This window comes from Protomyctophum bolini (genome assembly GCF_963924005.1).
Source record: "Protomyctophum bolini genome assembly, chromosome: 6".
Taxonomy (NCBI): Eukaryota; Metazoa; Chordata; class Actinopteri; order Myctophiformes; family Myctophidae; genus Protomyctophum; species Protomyctophum bolini.
Genome location: NC_137867.1, coordinates 18,487,734 through 18,507,082, shown reverse-complemented (window position 1 = coordinate 18,507,082; position 19,349 = coordinate 18,487,734). Strand labels below are relative to the sequence as shown.

Below are 19,349 nucleotides of genomic sequence, written 5' to 3'. Positions count from 1 at the left end.
GAGAAGAGAAGAGAAGAGAAGAGAAAAATGGCAGGCATGCAGTGAGAGGCGAGTAAGTGAAAATGGAGGAGAGAGGATGTGAAAAGATAGTTGGTCATCATATGATGTATGAGGAGAGGGAGTAGAGGAGAGATTTCCCTGTAAAAAAAACGATCCCACGATTTTGTAACCCATTTTTCACCCGGTGCCAATTGTCTATAAGCTGTAATCCTGGAGAGCCTCCAACTGAGCTCATGCATGCTTCCTTCTGTGCATGAGGAGTGAGCAGGCCACTTCTTATCACCTGACAGGGGTAAGATTCCTGGGTAGGACGTAGTGCGTGGAAGGAACACATTATTCTCTCCAGTTCCTTTCCCCTCCATCAGGTTCACTATATACCTCATCCGCATCAGTGACTTTATTTCCTGGTGTGCATGAGCACTAGTCCTATAATCAAATATGACCTCCTTAGTTTTCTTTATATTCAACTGAAGGAAGTTACTCTTGCACCAACCAGAAAACTCATCCACTGTTCTTTGATAGCTTATCAATACTCAATCCAAATCAGCAAATTTGACAATACGGGTGTTATCTGAGTCACTCAGTCGCTTGTGTACAGAGTGAACAATACAGGTGAAATCACGCTCCCTTGCGGAGTCCCCATATTGTTGGTCGTAATAGGTAGAGATGCTTTATTCACCCTGACATGTTGTACCCATTCAGTCAGGAATGACTCCACCCATCTTATTGGTGTTACAGTTTGCAGAATTACAGTACATTTCAAGCACAACTCAATACAAAAACTGTCAACTGTGAGTGGATGACCCAATAAAGCATTACACTTGTTGACAAGAGGGTCCACCTTGTTCAATTCATCATAACATTTAGAGACGTACAAAAATAAATATACACTTATATAGCCAAAAATAGGAAATCATCATAGAGGGGGTAATAAGAGAAGAGAGTGAGGAGAAAAATGGGTGGGTGGGGGATTCAGATTTTACGTGGGATAGTTTCTAATTGCAGCCGTCCGTAGGTGCCCATGTTGTACAATTTCCTCATCAAAATAGAGATGCCAATCTCCGGCAATCAGGATGGATATGAAAAATCGAACAGATCCAGCTTGATGACCAGAGATGATGTGTACCGATTTGCGTGATGTTTGGACAAAATATGTAGGAGTAATATTTAAAAAAAAGGTTTTGCAAAAATAGTCCTCCTGGTGGCGCTATAACAGCCGATCAGAAAAATGGGGGCAGAGGTTCTGCTCTGGCATCCATCCAGGGAGTGATTGTGCACACCCACAGTTTCACGTGGATCGGGCCAGGGGGCAAAATAGCTGCATGCCTTCGGCCTGGCGGAGACAATAAGCCATATATAGAAAACCTCAGGAAGAAGAGAGAGCAATGGGGAGACACCGTTGAGGTAGAAATGAAAAGACGAGCAGGGGCTGTGCATTTTTGCTGTGCGTGTGCTGTGTGCATTTTTGCTGTGACTGAGTGTGCACTGTGCACCTGCATGCTGTCTTTCATGAATACACGTGTGAGAGCATGTTTGCATATGGAATAAGAAGGGATTAGAAGGGGTTACGCATCCCATGTGCCTTTTCAGATGCACACATCTTCTCTGCTATAGGATTCAGATAAGTGTGTCTTTCTCCCAAGAGGATGCTGTGCTGTCTCAGGGAATCAGCGCAGAGCATTGTATGTGCCTGTGATGGCCCTGCTCTGCATGGTCCTCACAGTTTAGAGGTTAGGTTATTGAGTTTCAGCTCTCTTTTTGTATTCAACATTCATTGCGAAAAAATGTTATTTTTTATTTATTTATTATTTATCCCACGATTTTGTAACCCATGTTTCACCCAGTGCCAATTGCCTAAACTGTAATCCTGGGCGCTACTCTCCCTATTCCTTCAATGCATGACACGGGGGAGTTTCCCCAGGAAGGGCAATTCCATTCACCTCCATCAGGTTGACCAGAGGAGGCACTGTATAGGCCCGGATTATGGCATGTTTATTTTTTTGTGAGGGCACCTCATCTAGCTGTGAGGTGACTCACAGCCCCAAATACATGTTCTGAATTACAGATAGGAAGATAGAAAGAGAGAGTACACACATTATTTATTTTACCTTTATATCTTTATCTTTTAGTTCCTACGGCTGCTCATTTCCTCTCTCTCTTTCTACCCTCTCCATATGAGCGACTCACTCTCTCACACTTCTTTTTTTCATCATGCTGGTTTGGTTTGTCATTTTTTGCAGAAGATGCAGAGTTCTCAAGCTGGATTGACTGCACCTAGCTGCTCTCGCAAGGCAACAAATGAACGCAATATCTTGTACGGTCGTTCATATACGCAGCACTGGGCATCTGGGCACCAACCAATCGGGACAGATCAAGCACATGGTTGACCACATTTAGCAAGGGTTTCACTTTTAATAGACGGGTCACTATATGGTTTAAACCCCCGGAAACAAATTGGGTTTCAATTGTTTCTGGTAGTATTGGACATGCTAATAACATATACTAACGGACAGACGGACGGACACACACACACACACACACACACAGACACACGGACGTAAAACATACTCTCTCCCCATGCCTTCGGCCTGGTGGAGACAATAATCTAGGAAGATGTTAGGTGCTATTTTCAAGATGGCATCCAAAATGGCTGCCGGGAGTGCAAGGGTCATGGGTGAAAGCAACCCTCAACGTCTTCTGACAGACATATGGGAGTGACACACGTTGCTGCCTTGAAATATAGCCTATTTATATTTGATACAGAGGCTGGGTTGTTTTGTGTCCAGTAGCTACAGTAACACAGCCTCACTCGTGCAAATCTAATAACTTATTTTACTAGACAATTAAACACAATAAGCACAAGGAATTGACACTGCTGATTATAGTAAAATTCAATCACAGAGATTAGTGGAGAATTAAGACAGAATGAGACCTCTGAGCTGTGAATGTTGTGCAACATGACTCAAGCCGAGGCAGCTCCAACTCAGGTCTCACCGTCTCAGAGTCAGGAGCACATTCTTTTATCAAACAGAATTTGCATTATGGGTGGCACTTTCCGTTGTCCTAAACCTGTGTGCATAAGATAGCAAATATAGGGAAAGTGCACGCCTACAGACACACCTCCACCCGCAAATATAGGAGTCTGCAAATTAATTTAATATTGGGTTGTGTTTGGCCGCAAGATGACGTTTACTCATAGTGGAAGCTCATAAATGCGTAATTCACGGAAAATATTTATTACTTGAGGATAAAGCATGCAGGCATAAGATGGAGCCCATATGTTATGTAAGCCAGGCTTTCAGACAGATTCATGAAGAGCATGTAACAGGTACTGCGTTGAATAGCCCCGGTTATTGCGAACGCAGTGATTGCGAATGCAGTGAGCACTTACTATGAGACCTAGCAGATCATGTCTGTCTGTCTGTGTGTCTGTCCCGCTATCCAAATATGGAGTGTGTTGCATCAGCAATCACTCAGCTCCATATATGGGCACAAAAGGGGCCAGGTCCACTCAGCTCCATATATGGGCACAAAAGGGGCCAGGTCCACAATTTCTATGCATTGTCTCCGTATTCTATTCTCCCAGAGTACGAGAAATCAGGCTGCTGCAGTATATGGCTGGCTATGTGTTTATCTAATTGGCCTATATGTGCAGTTTAGTGTGTGGATGATGAAGAGTCAGGGGCCTCTTATCCATTAAATCACCAGAGCTGGAGCTGGGCTGTGACAGAGACTAATAGGCTAGACTAAAGCCTGATGTATACGTAGTTGTATGCCGGTGTTGCGCAAAAATAACAGATCTACAAGCACACAACGCCTTGTGACACAGCTCCTTATGAGCTTGTAGATCAGCTATGTTCAATGTGCGACTCAGCACGCAGCCAAGTATAAATCATACATGAGGCCATGCAGGCCATGGGGGCGGCACTGCTGCTGTCTACTGACATTAGTTACATGGATGGTCAGACATGCAGTACACTCACGCACGCACGCATGCACATGCAAAGACACACAGAAACACACAGGCACATCACTGACACAAACACAAGCACACAAATGCATTGTCACCAAAAGACCAAAAGACACAGGACAGAGTTACCAACCATATGCATAACAGAGTACAGACACACACCAGCACCTCTCCCAAGAATCAATCATGAACAGCAAATGCACATATTAACTGAAACATGCAAATGTGAAAGCACATTCATACGCTTGCATTTGTACAATGTGCATACAAATTCAGCTGTACAGCTGTAGCAGCTGTACAGCTGCAGGGTGGGGTGTTCGCTCAACTGTATTTAAATAGCAGCAGCAGCAGCAGCATAGTAAAATGCATGTTTGAGGCACATTTTGGGGAGATGAGGGGAGCTCCCTGTGGTGTTATTTAAACGCAGAGGCGAGGCCACCTGTGCAACAGAAAAGGTCATCGTTTAGCGCCCCAGTGCCTCTATATGTGTCCAAGTGTCCCTGAGCTGCTGAGCAATTAAGACGCTTTAACCCCTAAATGCTTCCTAGCCCCTAACTGTATTAATGGCACTTTTCCATGGGTTAAATGCACTTGACAATTTCCATGTACAGTATGTGCAATTCTACATGTGACACAAAATACACCCAAAGGAGTGGGGACAATATAGTTGTAATTTTTCTTTTCACAGAAATGTGAATAGTATTAATATTTGAAAATAAATTGTCTGTAGGAAGACACATAGGCTCACACTCTTCAACAAAAGCCCCAAGGCCTATGTCTGTCCTTGTACATCCTTTAAATTCACACTTCACAGCCCTTTTCACTCTGAGGATGTCTCCCTCCAGCTTATCACTCTGTATATGGGATTATCCATTATGCTCAAGTAATTAAGTCAGTACATTTTCACATCACATGGTATCACAGATAGCCAGTCTCACTCAGTCGTATGCCCCCTCTCTCTCTCTCTCTCTCTCTCTCTCTCAGCCCAGCCCTTAGGATTACACAGTGACAATTACACATTTATAACGAATGTTATAATGCCTTATAAGCACATTACAATGCATTATAAATGCAATTATAATGCATTATAGGCCCATTTTTTGGGTGGAGAACCACTCGTTTAAATTTGAACTAAATGCAAGTTATATGTAAAAAACATTAACTCATGTCAATAATTTATCTGGGGACAAAATTAATGAGGAGCACAGCTTGAAGTCATGCGGTAAGTATGGGAGCTGATGGTAGGTGTTGCACAACAATCCATCTCCCAGGGGTCTATTGCATTGTGAAATGGGGATAGAATCCCGCACCCTGGCTGATGTGAATGTTATTATGTGATTGTTTTTCGACCTGTAGGCCTAAACAACAAAACCTGCAGTGCCCTGTGTTGTATTTACTTTTTTTTCCTTTTTTTTCTCCTGCTCATTGTGTTTTGCATATACATATATTATTGTAGTGGTTCTCAAAGTGAAGTCCAGTGACTGTCTTCATGGAGTTGGTTCCAAATGATACTATAGTATGTCTCTAGTAGCCTGACAGCCTGACAGCTAGTTTGACAGCCACCCAGCTTGACTAGTCATCCCAACCACCAGAGAGGAGAAACCACCTCCCGGCTTACCCGACGCCAACTCAACGCAGCAGGCCCAGTCTCTGGGCCTTGCGGGTAAGTTCCGAACCTCAACGGGAACTACTATACTGCCTACTGTCATACCAATTCAACGCTGCGGGCCACTGTATGTGGCCCTCGCCGGTGCGTCCCGCACTAAAACTCTGCCTGTCACCCAATACCTCACTGTAACTTGCATATTTTCATCATCAAAATCACTTTTACTGGCCATAGTTCTTTTTTTTATCCACAGACAACATGACAACAGTACATACCTCATCATCCTCCGACTGTGACAGCTGCCTCCGCTTAACCCAGAAGGTGTCCCTACTCGAGGACAGAATCTCCAGTCTGTACAAAATCCGCGACAATGAACTCTTCATAGACTCCATACTCCACAATCCACATCACCCAAGGACCGGCCTCGGACCCCTCCGAGATCTCAATTGGACCCGCTCCAGTGGCGGCTGTGTATGACGACACTCTTCCGGCATGCTTGGATGCTCCTGGGCCCGTCCTAGACGTCCCCAGGCGCCCTGCCGAACTGAACGACACCATTCCGGTCCCTCTGGACTGGGTCCGGAAGGATGCTCCGCGCCCGCCCGTGGCCAGCTCTACCCCGGCGTGGAGAACAGCTGGCCGGGGTCGCGGTCGGGATACGATGCCCCGTCCTCGTCCACCAGCATTAACTTTAAAAAATAGGTTCTCCCTCCTGGCCGATGCCCCCGAACCCCCTCCTCGCATCGACACCCCCCTGGAGTCTGGTTCTGGTCCCTCCAGTCGTCGTAAACTCCTGAGGACGGCTGTCGCCAGGCACTCGAGAGGTCTCAGCTCTCCCTGCCAAACTGACCCCCCCACGCTGGCCAGCAGCCTCCCAAAAACAGCACCATTGTCCTCCTTGTCGCAGCGTCCCGTGTCCACTCCGCTTCCCCTGATCACCCCACGGTGGCCATCATCGGTGATTCACAGATAAAGTTTGTCCGTTTTCCGAACGTCATCACCCACTCTCTCTCGGGCGCGACCACCGCCGACATCCTCACTAAACTCCCCGAATTTCTGGCTTCTCTCCCATCCACCGTCACCAACGTTATCCTCCACGTTGGAACAAATGACACGCAATCGCTAATAACCCGCTCCAACTTCAAATTGATTTTCACACTCCTCAGAAGCACTGGTCTTTCAATCCACATCTCCGGTCCACTTCCCACCTGGAATCGTGGCGACCTGCGTCTCAGCCATAGTCAGCCGATTGCTTCAGCTGCATTACTGGTTACAATCTGCCTGTCTCGCCGCTACGTCCATAACTTTTTTCTGTTCTGCAATCATCCCTCCTTTTATGTTGACGGGCTACATCCAAGCAAACTTGGCTGTGAAATGCTCAAACGTAACCTTCGCTGTTCCGTAGCTGCCCACAACAACTTTTCACAACAACAACATTGACTCATTGCTTCGGCTCACCATCACCACCATCACCTGACAACCCGTACCCGCTATATCGCCCCCTGCTGGCCGGCCGGTCCTCCTACCACTAGTCTCGCCTTACCTTCACCCATCATTTTTAATTCCATAAATATTCACACACAGTATTCAATCCCTGTTCAAATCGGCCAACGACCGCACTATAACCCCAATTCCCACGGAATTAAGTTTAACAACCTAATTCATCCACCCTGCCCCCCCTACATAAATCCACCAAAAGATAGATCCTTAATCACACCATATGTCCCCACACATATGAAACCCATTCCTGTCCTTGTTTTAGACAGAAAAAATATTAACACTTGTACCTCACACCGCGGTGTAGTTCTCCAGAACCTCTCCACCTTGAAAAGAGAACCCTTACAACCCAAATACCCAACCCTAGTTAAAATGGCCCTATATAATGCAAGATCCATAACCCAAAAAACTGCTTTTATTAGTACACTGCTTTCTGACCATAACTTAGATTTTTTATTTTTAACGGAAACATGGCTCAATACAAATGAATGTTCACCACTTATAGCAGCATGCCCGGAAAATTACTCATTTTTCAGTTCACCCAGATCCGGACGTGGTGGTGGCATAGCGGCTATATTTAAGAAACTCTTTAACTGCCGCCTCGTTAACACAGATCACTACCCCAGTTTTGAGGTCCAAGTCATTAGAGTGCAGGACTCCACTTTTAATTATTCTCGTATACCGCCCACCAAAGTCCAAGGACTTCATTTCTCAATTTTCTGCCTTCCTCTCAACCATTATGCCCAACTTTGACGAGGCTTTGATTCTAGGTGACATAAATGTCCATTTAATGTTGCCCTCATAAGCCTCTAGTTAGCGATTTTAGTCATTTAATTGAGTCTTTTAATCTTTCACTCCTTAACACCGGTCCCACACACAGGCTGGACCGCTGGGTCACACGTTGGACCTAGTTCTATCCTGCGGTTTTAATATAGTTAACATGGAGATAATAGCTCCATGTCTTTCCGACCATTGCACCATTTTATTTGATGCCGCTCTGTCTCTCCCCCTGTCAAAACCTCATCTCCCAACTCGTTACACACGTCACTTTAACTCCCAAACTGCCGCCATTTTTTCAGAGGCCCTCACTGATGCCCCAAACACCTGTATTGTTGAAGCCCCACCACCAGAAATGAACACAGAGGAACTTCTTTCCCCATTTAATTCCACCTGCGCCACAATGCTAGATAATATTGCTCCCTTAAAACATAAAAAATCCAAACCAAAATGCTCCCCTTGGCTAAATGACACCACCAGAGCCCTGAGAAGAGCATGCAGAAAATCGGAAAGGAAGTGGAAAAGTGACAAACTTCAGATCTCCTTCGACATTTTGAAAAACAACCTCCTTAGTTATCAGGATGCAATAGACGCAGCACGTAAAACCTACTTCTCTAAACTCATTTCTGACAACTCCCATAATCCACATCCTCTTCAAAACCATAAACTCAGTTATCCACCCTCCGGCAATAACACAGACATTTCTGCTGCAAAATGTAACGAGTTCCTTACATTTTTTATCACAAAAGTAAATAACATCAGACAAAATATCCCCCCACCCACATCTGACCTATCGACCCCATCGGCCTGCACCTCCATATTAGACAGCTTCCCTCCCACCACACTCCCCAGCCTCATCAAGATAATCTCCACCATGAAGCCTTCCACCTGTCATCTTAACATTGTCCCCTCTGCCCTCCTGAAAGAGGTTGCCGACACCGCTGGTCCCAGCATCCTGGCAATAATAAATAGCTCCCTGGCCACTGGCACAGTCCCGGACTGCTTCAAGCATGCAGTAGTTCAACCCCTCCTGAAAAAACCCAACACTGACCCCGCCATACCCAGCAATTACAGACCCATATCAAAACTTCCATTTTTGTCCAAAATCCTAGAAAAAGTCATTCTCTCCCAGATAATGCCATACCTTCAACACAATAATATAATGGAAACATTTCAGTCAGGTTTCAGACCCCTCCACAGTACAGAATCAGCCCTCCTGAAGGTCCACAACGACCTGCTCCTATCTGCTGACGCTGGGGACTGCGGTGTCCTACTACTGCTGGACCTCAGCGCAGCATTCGACACCGTGGACCACACCATTTTACTGCACCGCCTCAAATCCCATGCTGGAGTCCAAAACACAGCCTTGGGCTGGTTTGAATCATACCTCAAGGACAGATCTTTCTCTGTCAATATGGGAACTTTCTCCTCTCCCCCTGCCCACCTCTCCTGCGGAGTCCCTCAAGGATCCATCCTAGGCCCCATCTTGTTCTCTCTCTATAGTATACAGTATGCTTCCCCTTGGTCAAATCATCAGACAATACAACATCTCATTCCACTGCTACGCAGATGACACCCAACTATATCTCCCTCTGAAACCCAACGATCAATCCACACTAAACAACTTAAATAAATGCCTCTCCGACATCAAAAGCTGGATGGCTCAAAACTTCCTACAATTAAATAACAGTAAATTTGAAATAGTACTATTTGGTCCACCTGACTCCATCACACAAATAAAAAATGACCTTGGCGACCTCGCCCCCCTTGTCAAACCCCACGCCAAAAACCTCGGGGTGCTCTTTGACTCCGCCTTTAAATTCGACAAACAAATCAACACCATAGTCAAAACCAGTTTCTTCCACCTCCGCTCCATCACCAAAATTAATCCATTTCTCTCCACACACGACCTCGAAATTGTCATTCATGCACTCATTTCATCCCGTCTAGATTACTGCAACTCCCTCTACACCGGAATCTCCCAGTCATCCCTATCCCGTCTCCAAAACCAGGAGACGAGACCATATGACCCCTGTCCTTGCCTCTCTCCACTGGTTCAGAATACAATTCAAAACACTTCTCTTCACATACAAAGCACTAAACGGACTGGCCCCCTCCTACATCTCTGAACTCCTCTCATATTCCACCTCCATCAGGACCCTCAGGTCAGCAGACAGTCGACTCCTAAATGTCCCAGTGACAAGGAAGAGGCTCAGGGGCGACCGAGCCTTTGCTGTCGCAGCCCCCAAAATTTGGAACAGCATCCCACTCAATGTCAGATCTGCCCCCTCCACTGAGAGTTTTAAGTCTAGGCTCAAAACGTTCCTCTACTCTCAAGCCTTCCAGTCCCCCTAATTTTACTCTTGCACTTTATACATAGGATTGTATTGTTTTCTTTGACCTGTGAAGCACTTTGGTACGATGAGAGTCGTTTTAAAATGTGCTATACAAATAAAATTGATTTGATTTGATTGGATTTAGTATTATTTATCACGGTTTTCGACGACATTCTATAGTATAGTTTTTCATGATTTTCTAGGATTAAAGAAAATTATGAAAAATCATGAAAAACGACATACTATAGTATATCGTTTTTCATGGTTTTCGACGACATACAATAGTACAGGGGTATTCAACTGGCATCCCGCGGGCCCCTCAAAGATGTATTATTATTATAATTATTACATTAATAATAATAATAATTATTATTATTATTTATTTGTATTCTTTTTTTGAGGGCTAATGAAAGTTGGTATGGTGTGTGCGATATGAAGTGTGTCTATAGTCTAGGGTATAGAATCAGAAGACTGGTGTACCATGGCATAATCCCTATATCTACACCAGTCTTCTGCCATCAGTGACTCTGATGACATCACTGAGGCCCCTTTTCCACCGTGGGAACCGGTTCAGTTCTTTTTGGTTTTTAGTCCATGAGCCAGAGCTCCAAAATTCGTTAATTATGAATTGAGTGGGCATATATATTAGATTCTTATCACCATTAAACTTCCTCAATTGAGTACTGAGTATTGAGACAATGATTTATTGTATTACTAATTTTACATGTTTAAATATGCAAATGAGGCATTATGTAGGAAAATATGCAAAATAATAAAAAAATATGAAGCTACTACTGTGGAAGAGTTATCATGTATTAATTTACTTGTATTGATCCTATAAACAATTTAATATAGGGTATAGTTTGCCCACCGATTTTGGAGCTCTGGCTCATGGACTAAAAACCAAAAAGAACTGAACTGGTTCCCATTGGGAACCAACCGGTGGAAAAGGGGTCACTGAAACTCACCTTAGCTGTCATCAAGTGTGATGTTTAGTGCTGCCTACAAAAAAAATGCTCTCAGCAGGAAACGCCCAAACAAGGCATTTCCTGTTTACACGCTCTTTAAGTAGAGTGTTACCGTATGGAGTGTGTCTGTGTGTGCATAGCATAGTTTAACCAACAAAACCCTAACAGGCTGGAGTGTTCCCATGAGAGCTCCATGGTGAGAGAGCATGGAAGCTGGCCCAGTAGCCTCTTGCTAGACGCAAATCCAGGTGGGCCAGATCTCCACTGATGACATTCCCCCGACCCCCAATCACTTGAAGACAGACACCAGATTAGTTACCATGACAACCAGGTTAGTAACCCCGACAACCCCAGGGTTGTCGCAGTTTATAGTAAGACATTTTATGTAGTCATATATGCACTATATAATGGTGTGTTTTTCTCTTTTTTCCCTTTTTTTGAGGGGCACCAGTCCCTCCAACTTCTAGCTTTCGGACATTACATCATATGGCAGCCACGTCTATGGACTTTTAATGATATAAAACAGCACCCCACTGTTTTAAGCTTCTCCCTGCTTTGTGAAGTGCCCTTTAATGTGGGCATACGTGTTTTATTATATTTATGTAGGCAATCTTACGGAGCATACAGGCCTACAGTATGTCCTTTCAGACACATTCATATCCATCCAGTTACACGCTGTGAGAGAAAGAGATAGTGTGTGTGTGTGTGTGTGTGTGTGTGTGTGTGTGTGTGTGTGTGTGTGTGTGTGTGTGTGTGTGTGTGTGTGTGTGTGTGTGTGTGTGTGTGTGTGTGTGCGAAAGAGCCCTGCTGTTAGTTGGAAGGTGACCAAACAAAAAAAAGTAAAATGTTCTTTTGTTCTGTATTTCTTTTCCAGCCCCTTAACTGCCAATCAAAGCATCTTTCATTTCCTCTTCCCATGAATGAATGAACACACACACACACACACACACACACACACACACACACACACACCCCTTTCCTGCTCAGGTCTGTAGGAAATGAAAGTGGGTGTTTGACTGTTCTAGGCCAGTCAATCTAACCTAAAAAGGGGCATGACCCAAAATAAATTGAATCCATACCGTCCTACAAATAACATATAGATTATTATATAAATTGTGGATCATGGTGAAAGTTAGGTACTATTAACAGCCTATTTAAGGCTAACAAAATCTAATTTTAATTATGCTTTAAAGGACCACTTCACCACTTTTCAACCTATCTTCATAGGTCCTCACTAATAATCATGATAAAATGGCACGATTTCTTTCTACTCAGTCTGTGTCTCATGGGAGGGCTGTGGGCAGTTCAGAAACCGTCTTCCAGTGACATCATTAGGCAGATTTATTTTTAAACATTTTTTTCCCATTATTGTGAGAATGATGGCTTCCATTTTCGCATTGCAATTTTTCAGGACTAGAAAGCCTGCAGTTCCTATAGCTTCTATTCCCCATCGATGATGTCACTGGAAGACGGTTTCTGAACTGCCCACAGCCCTCCTATGAGACACAGACAGAGTAGAAAGAAATTGCGCCATTTTTTCATGATTATTAGTGAGGACCTATTATGAAGATAGGTTGAAAAGTGGTGAAGTGGTCCTTTAAGTAGCATGTGAGGTGTAAAACTAGGGGTTATTCATGATTCTTAATCCATTCCAAGCATTATAATTATTATATTATTATTTGTTTTATTTATTTTTTGGCTTTTTCTCCCTTTTTTATTGATAGGTTGAAAGTAATCTGACAGGAAATGGGGAGAAAGATGGGGGGGAGACACGAAGGCCGTCGGGATCGGAAGTCGAACCCACGTGAGGAAGGCCTGCAGAAACGTTGGTTTCCCTGGTGGACTGCTGCTGCATGTGGTTTCATGAAATAAATTAAATTAATAAATGTATTGAGAGAGTGCGGATATTCCCCTTTTTCCATTGATCTTCAAGAATCTGCACCCATCAGCTACGCTGCTACAGAGACTCAACTTGACTCCCTGGGTATAGAGCGCGCCTTCACGTATAACAAGCGTATCTTGAATGTCACAGAAATTCTCATCGACTCGTCATGTCATCAAGCACGTTTAGTCTTAACGCCACCAGTCCTTTCGTTTGATGAGTTGCCTTTGAACCATAATCCCTGCACTGTGACTATATCTCTTGCTTCATTCTTGGAGAGTCAAAGGTTAGTTGTGCTGTTCTGGCATATATTTTGTTCATTCATCTTCCCTTTATAGGCTAGTGAACTTTAATTCCTCACTCCTTCCTCATTTGTTTTCATCATATTTATTGGTTGGCCTAAATGTGGACTGGAGAAAATGCCTGGTTTATTTTCTTACTCAAGTGAGTCTGATTGCTTTACTAATTGCATAAACCTTGTGGCAAATGAGTTCTAACTTACTGTCTGCTGCAAAATTTGGTCATACTGTATGCTACGATACAGGCCCATAATACATGTCTTTGTCTTGCTTTCTCTGTTTCTCACTATTTCAGTGTCTTGCTGTAATTATTTATCACAGACAAACAGTACACTGAGGGACAAGGGGGGGGGGTCATGGTAAAGCTCAACAAATAACTCATGTAATAAGTGCAATTCATTGCCTCTATTTTATAGATAATTAATCATCTGGTTTTGCTCTCAGATTGAGATGGTACTGTAAAAGATGGATAACATCCACTATAGAGTTTAACAAGAACTGATAACCTACTCACACTGTTCAATATCTCTCACATCAATATGGCCTGTCAAAGAAATGTATTATACAGCTCTTTTTTTATTGGCTCAAGATCACTTGAGATTGGAAGTAGCTATAGGTGTATGAAATATATTATTTACTAGACCAGGACATACATCTCATGATATGTTTTCATGCCCTGGACTGGACCTTGCTCAGTGTGTTTTTATAAAGGAGGGCTGCTGTTTATCAATGATTTAATTCCATTGCTTTTATTGTTTCAGTGCTACAAAGCTCATGATATGGGACAGAAACACTGCTCTGGTCATCTGATGGAATGCATGGATTCAGCACACTGTAACCTATGACACCTGCATGGTAACACAATGATGGTTGCCTATACATACAGGCTAGCTACGACATTGAATAAACAGGAGGTTGCACAGTATAAAAAAGGTCACTGTCTTGTCTCTTGTTATCAGTTGCTGAAGATGCCAGATTTCTTTTTTAAACAGACTTCAGTCAATTACACGCAGCAAGGAGACTGTCCCTGAAAGTATTTGTTTTGGCATTTCACACAGTCAGTCAAATGTTACATTTCCGTCTGTCCTTTAAATCAATTGTTCAAATTAAGTAAACACAAATGGCAGGATTTTTGCCAGGTTAATGGTATCTGCATTTGATGATCTTCTTGAAAGCATTTTGAAAGTCTTTGTTGAAGTAAGCATAAATGATAGGGTTGAGGAGGGAGTTGGAGTAGCCCAGCCAGTTTATGATGGCGTGCAGCCACTCGGGCATATAGCAGCTCTCCGCACAGAAAGGCAGTACCAACGCCACAATGAAAAACGGCAGCCAGCAGAAGATGAATGTCCCCATGATGATCCCCAGCGTCTTGACCGTTTTACGTTCCCTGGCGAGCGCTATTTTCCTCTTCACATCAACATTCTTTTCGTTCATGTGCTCAAGCCCTTGCGAGGACTGCGGCGTGTTGGGCAGAGGCAGATGAGTCTTTGAGTTGTGAACAACTTCGATGATTTCCAACGACTCGCACTGCGCTCCGTGCAGCTTCACCGCGCCGTTTACGCACGGGGGGCTGGTTTTGGGTCCTATGCTGCGCTTCCCTTTAGCCGCGGTTTCTCCGTTGGGTTTCTTGTGAAATACCACCGGGGACAAAGTTACGCACTTGTCTGACACTTTTGCTTTCTCTGGTTTCTTCACTGTCTTTCGAATTCGGAACCGAGCCGCCTTGAATATCCTCCCGTACAGGACCAGCATGAGAATAAGGGGGATGTAAAAAGCCCCGAAAGTGGAATAGATTGTGTAGCCCGGGTCCGGGCTTATTGTGCAGGCGTCAGGGTCAGCCCTGTCTTCGGCGCTCCTCCAGCCTAACATAGGAGGAATTGAGATGGAGAAACCGACCAACCAAGTCACACTAATCAGAAGCGCAGCTCGCCTCGGTGTTCGCTTGTTGACATAGTCAATGGGGTCTGTTATGGCCCAAAACCTGTCCAGGGCAATGGCGCACAGATGCAGGATGGATGATGTGCAACACAATACGTCCAGGGAGATGAATATATCGCAGACCGCCTGCCCCAGGGTCCATTTGTTTAGAACTTGATAGAGGGCCGCCATGGGCAGCACCAGAACCGACACCATGAGGTCTGTGACGGCCAGAGAACCGATCAAGTAGTTGGCCACATTCTGGAGCGATCTCTCCAGGTAGATTGCGGCCACGACGCACGAGTTCCCAAATGCGGAGCAGAGGATTAGGGCCCCCAGGAATAGAGAGGTGATAATCTGGTAACTCAGGTCCGGCTGAGAGGGAGACCCAGACGCTGTGCCGTTGTCAATCCCGTCCCAGTCGGCAACGACGTCGGGAAACCTGGTGGTCGCATTGCTGCCATTGGTGCTTGTCGTGAAATCCATAATTCACCCTCACCCGGCGCGCTCAGGGCGCACTTGTCCACGACAGAGGGAACAAGCAACAGGGGGAGCGCGGTAGCTACAGTCAGTCCCTCACGCCACCGGTATACTGTTGTGCTTACTGTCAGGGTCCATCGGAGTTTCCGACTCGGTACCGTCGGGACGCATGACGCAGACGTGTTTTATGTGTGTGTGGGGCCGGGCTGTGACTGTTGTAGCCTGTTTAATGTTGACTCACTGATACTGCGAGTCATCTGAGCCTGCACGGTGACGCCGTGAATTAATTTATACCAGTAGCTTGGGATACGTCAGACCGCGAGGAGGTCGCTCTGGAGTTTTGTTCCTGTGCACTCGGTCCTCTGTTGCAGACAACCGATGGGGAGGTGAGAGCTCTCCTCTGCTTTTCCTTCTTTTGCACGTCTCCAGACTTTTAGGTTCCCCTTTCATATACTTTTTTTTTTTAGTGGATTACATTTAGTTTTTCATTAATAGTGTTGTGCCCAAGTACAAATAACACTGCTTAAATAATAACATTCAGACACTAGTCAGATTTCCTCGACTGTCGTTAAAATATTTCTTTTCATTATTTTCACTCAATTAAGCCGCTTTTAAATTAAAACAACGTTGAACAGCAATCGGGACACAATAATAATTAAATAGGCTACGACTTGAGACATGCACGTCAAATAAAGGACAAAGCGTTAAAGTCGCGTCTCATCATGTGGGGGAAAGAAGCAACATGTTGAAACAAGCAAGTGGATTCAGTACCAAGGACAGCGCCACGCTCCAGTCCAGAGCGGACGCCTGTTGCCATCTTCTGGACATGGCGGGTACTGCATGGACTCCTGGCGAGCATAGTGTGTGTGTGTGTGTGTGTGTGTGTGTGTGTGTGTGTGTGTGTGTGTGTGTGTGTGTGTGTGTGTGTGTGTGTGTGTGTATTTATTTGACAGATTCCAGTCCACATTTGCAGCTTGACAGGGATAGGACCCTAACTGCGAGCACTCGTCAAACTATAGTCTTTTAGCGTTCCACGGTTAAAATAAAATACGATAAGAATAACAAGATGACCAGCACTCACTTCAAAATCTTCTGCTTTATTACAAGGCATGGGCACCACGGATACACAGACGCGTTTCAGCGTGAGCCTTTCTCAGCGGGACATGAGGACTGACCCTGCATGTGGAGATATCAGGCTGCAGATCACTGCAAATAAATAAACCCCTCAGACACTCAGTCACCGCATGGCTGCAACATATAGGCGCTACTCTTTTCTCATATAATAAGCTACTGTGGAGAAGCTCAGTGGACTTTTTTACACTTCTAAAAATAAGATCAGGAAATCATATAAAGAAAGAAAGTAAAAAGGGGAAAAACGTACCGGGGAGAAAGGGGTGGGGGGGACTCAGACTTAAAGACGGAGTGCCATGATTTTTGTTTCAAGTTTTTCATGTGTTTATGAGGTTTGTTGAACTCCCTCTGGTGTTGTGAGTGTGGACTTCGTTGACATTAAGGAAGTATTTGGACAGGTTACCCGTCACAGGTATACACAAATACTACACATGGGTATACATTGGTGGTGTAGCGATTGTTGCACGATGCTGTACTCTGTCGTCAACCCTAAGCCATTCCAGCCTATCAAAATGGGCAGGGGTTCGGTGGGTTCGGGGAGTGAGGCCAAGTTTGTTGTTGTTGTTGTTGTTGCCAGGTCAAATGAAAATGATGCATGAGTAATGAATGATAAAGGGTTTAACGGTGATGCAAATGGAGCCCTTCAGGTAACCAAAATACCAACTTTAGTGGGGGAACACTCCTTCCCCACTGCTAAATCCCCAAACAGTGTATTTAGAAAGATCGAACGAAAATGGAGCCCCCTAGTCACACAGTCCACACAGTCATATACGTTGACTGAGTGGAAGTGGGAGGACAACCTGAATTGATTCCTCAATTAAACCAGTTACTAAGTGTCACATAGAGTATACTCAAACAAACCCTCACACTGTTGGCATGTTCCCCACACACTCACAGCTGGTAGTTTCTCCCTACAATGGAGTCAACAATTATCAATCAAGCATCAAACAATATACATATAAAGTCAAAAGGTCCCTTCCAAATTATGTGCATGTGCTTAACTGCAATATCTGTATGCGTTTATGTGTCGTGCGTGAGTGTGCATGTACCCCTAGGGTCTGTGAGTTAATCATTAACTTAACCTTCATTCAACAGAGTAGACCCCCTGTATGCACTATCCCACACATCACACACACACACACACACACACACACACACACACACACACACACACACACACACACACACACACACACACACACGTCATGTATGCACCTATAGGCGATATAGGATACTATAAATGGATCATTTTGGGCCAATGCAGACTGACTATATATTGGTCAGTAACATGTTGGGATGCACGCACAAGTTGAGCCCACACACACTAATAGTAATCAAAAAAGTCAATCAAAGAACAAGATTCCTTTACAGGATCTCCTCACTGGTCAACAAAAACACCTTGAAGACCTTAACAGGAGCCCTCGTACAAGACTTCTTTGACTATGCATGCACCTCTTGGTACCACAGCACCTCAAAGGCCCTTAAAACAAGGCTCCAGACCTCCCAAAACAAACTGGTCAGGCTCCTACTTGGCCTCACCCCCCGAACCCACCTCACGCCTGCCCACTTTGACAGGCTGGGATGGCTTAGAGTCAACGACAGAGTACAGCATCTTGCAATGGGTCTGGTCCACAAGATTCGATACACCACCAAGATACCCATGTACCTGTCTAAATACTTCCTTAATGTAAAGGAAGTCCACACCCACAACACCAGAGGGAGTGCAACAAACCATGTACCACCCAGATTCGGCAAAAACAAGGGACTAAATTATTTTCGCTCCTATGCCACCAAAATGTGGAACGCCCTACCAACAGTCATTAAGACATGTGAATCGCTTGACTCCTTCAAAACCGCTCTCAAAGGGCACCTACGGACGGCTGCAATTCGAAACCGGCCCCCGTAAAATCTGTACAGTACAGTACAGTACAGTACAGTACAGTACAGCGGTTGCAACAATAACAATTAAGGAACCAATTATATAGCAAAAATGAGGGAGGTGGTGGGTCAGTTCAGAATAAGAATAACTAAAGAAATCAGTAAATAAGTTTAACTGTAATTTATTAAATCAAAACAAAATTATGTTTTCAATAGCAAAACGTTCACTTAATGAAATCAGAATAAAATAAAACTGCCTCAAAAAGAATGGGTGTAAATCTCAAGTGTCCTGGCGCTGTCCAACACTAAACTTAGATGTCCAAAAAATAAATCAAATGGAACCCAGTCAATGCTGTGTAGTGGTAAGTCTCCTCTTATAAATAAATGAAATGGAACCCAGTCAATGCTGTGTAGTGGTAAGTCTCCTCTTATAAATAAATGAAATGGAACCCAGTCAATGCTGTGTAGTGGCAAGTCTCCTCTTATAAATAAATGAAATGGAACCCAGTCAATGCTGTGTAGTGGTAAGTCTCTACTTACCACCCTTTACACCGTTCCGCAAAGTCCGTCCTCAATCGAAATCCAAACTCCAGAACGAAAAGAAGGTC

The 19,349-nt window shown here is 44.4% G+C and overlaps 1 protein-coding gene across 1 annotated transcript; it reads right to left on the bottom strand.

The window, feature by feature from the left end:
• Nucleotides 1-14,475: 14,475 nt before the first annotated feature.
• On the bottom strand, nucleotides 14,476-15,738 carry htr1aa (5-hydroxytryptamine (serotonin) receptor 1A a; the record flags this gene model as incomplete). The annotated part of the gene is made up of 1 exon (XM_080765725.1): nucleotides 14,476-15,738. The coding sequence occupies one exon, from the start codon at nucleotides 15,736-15,738 to the stop codon at nucleotides 14,476-14,478; it is 1,263 nt and encodes a 420-aa protein (XP_080621851.1).
• Between the last annotated feature and the right edge of the window lie 3,611 nt (nucleotides 15,739-19,349).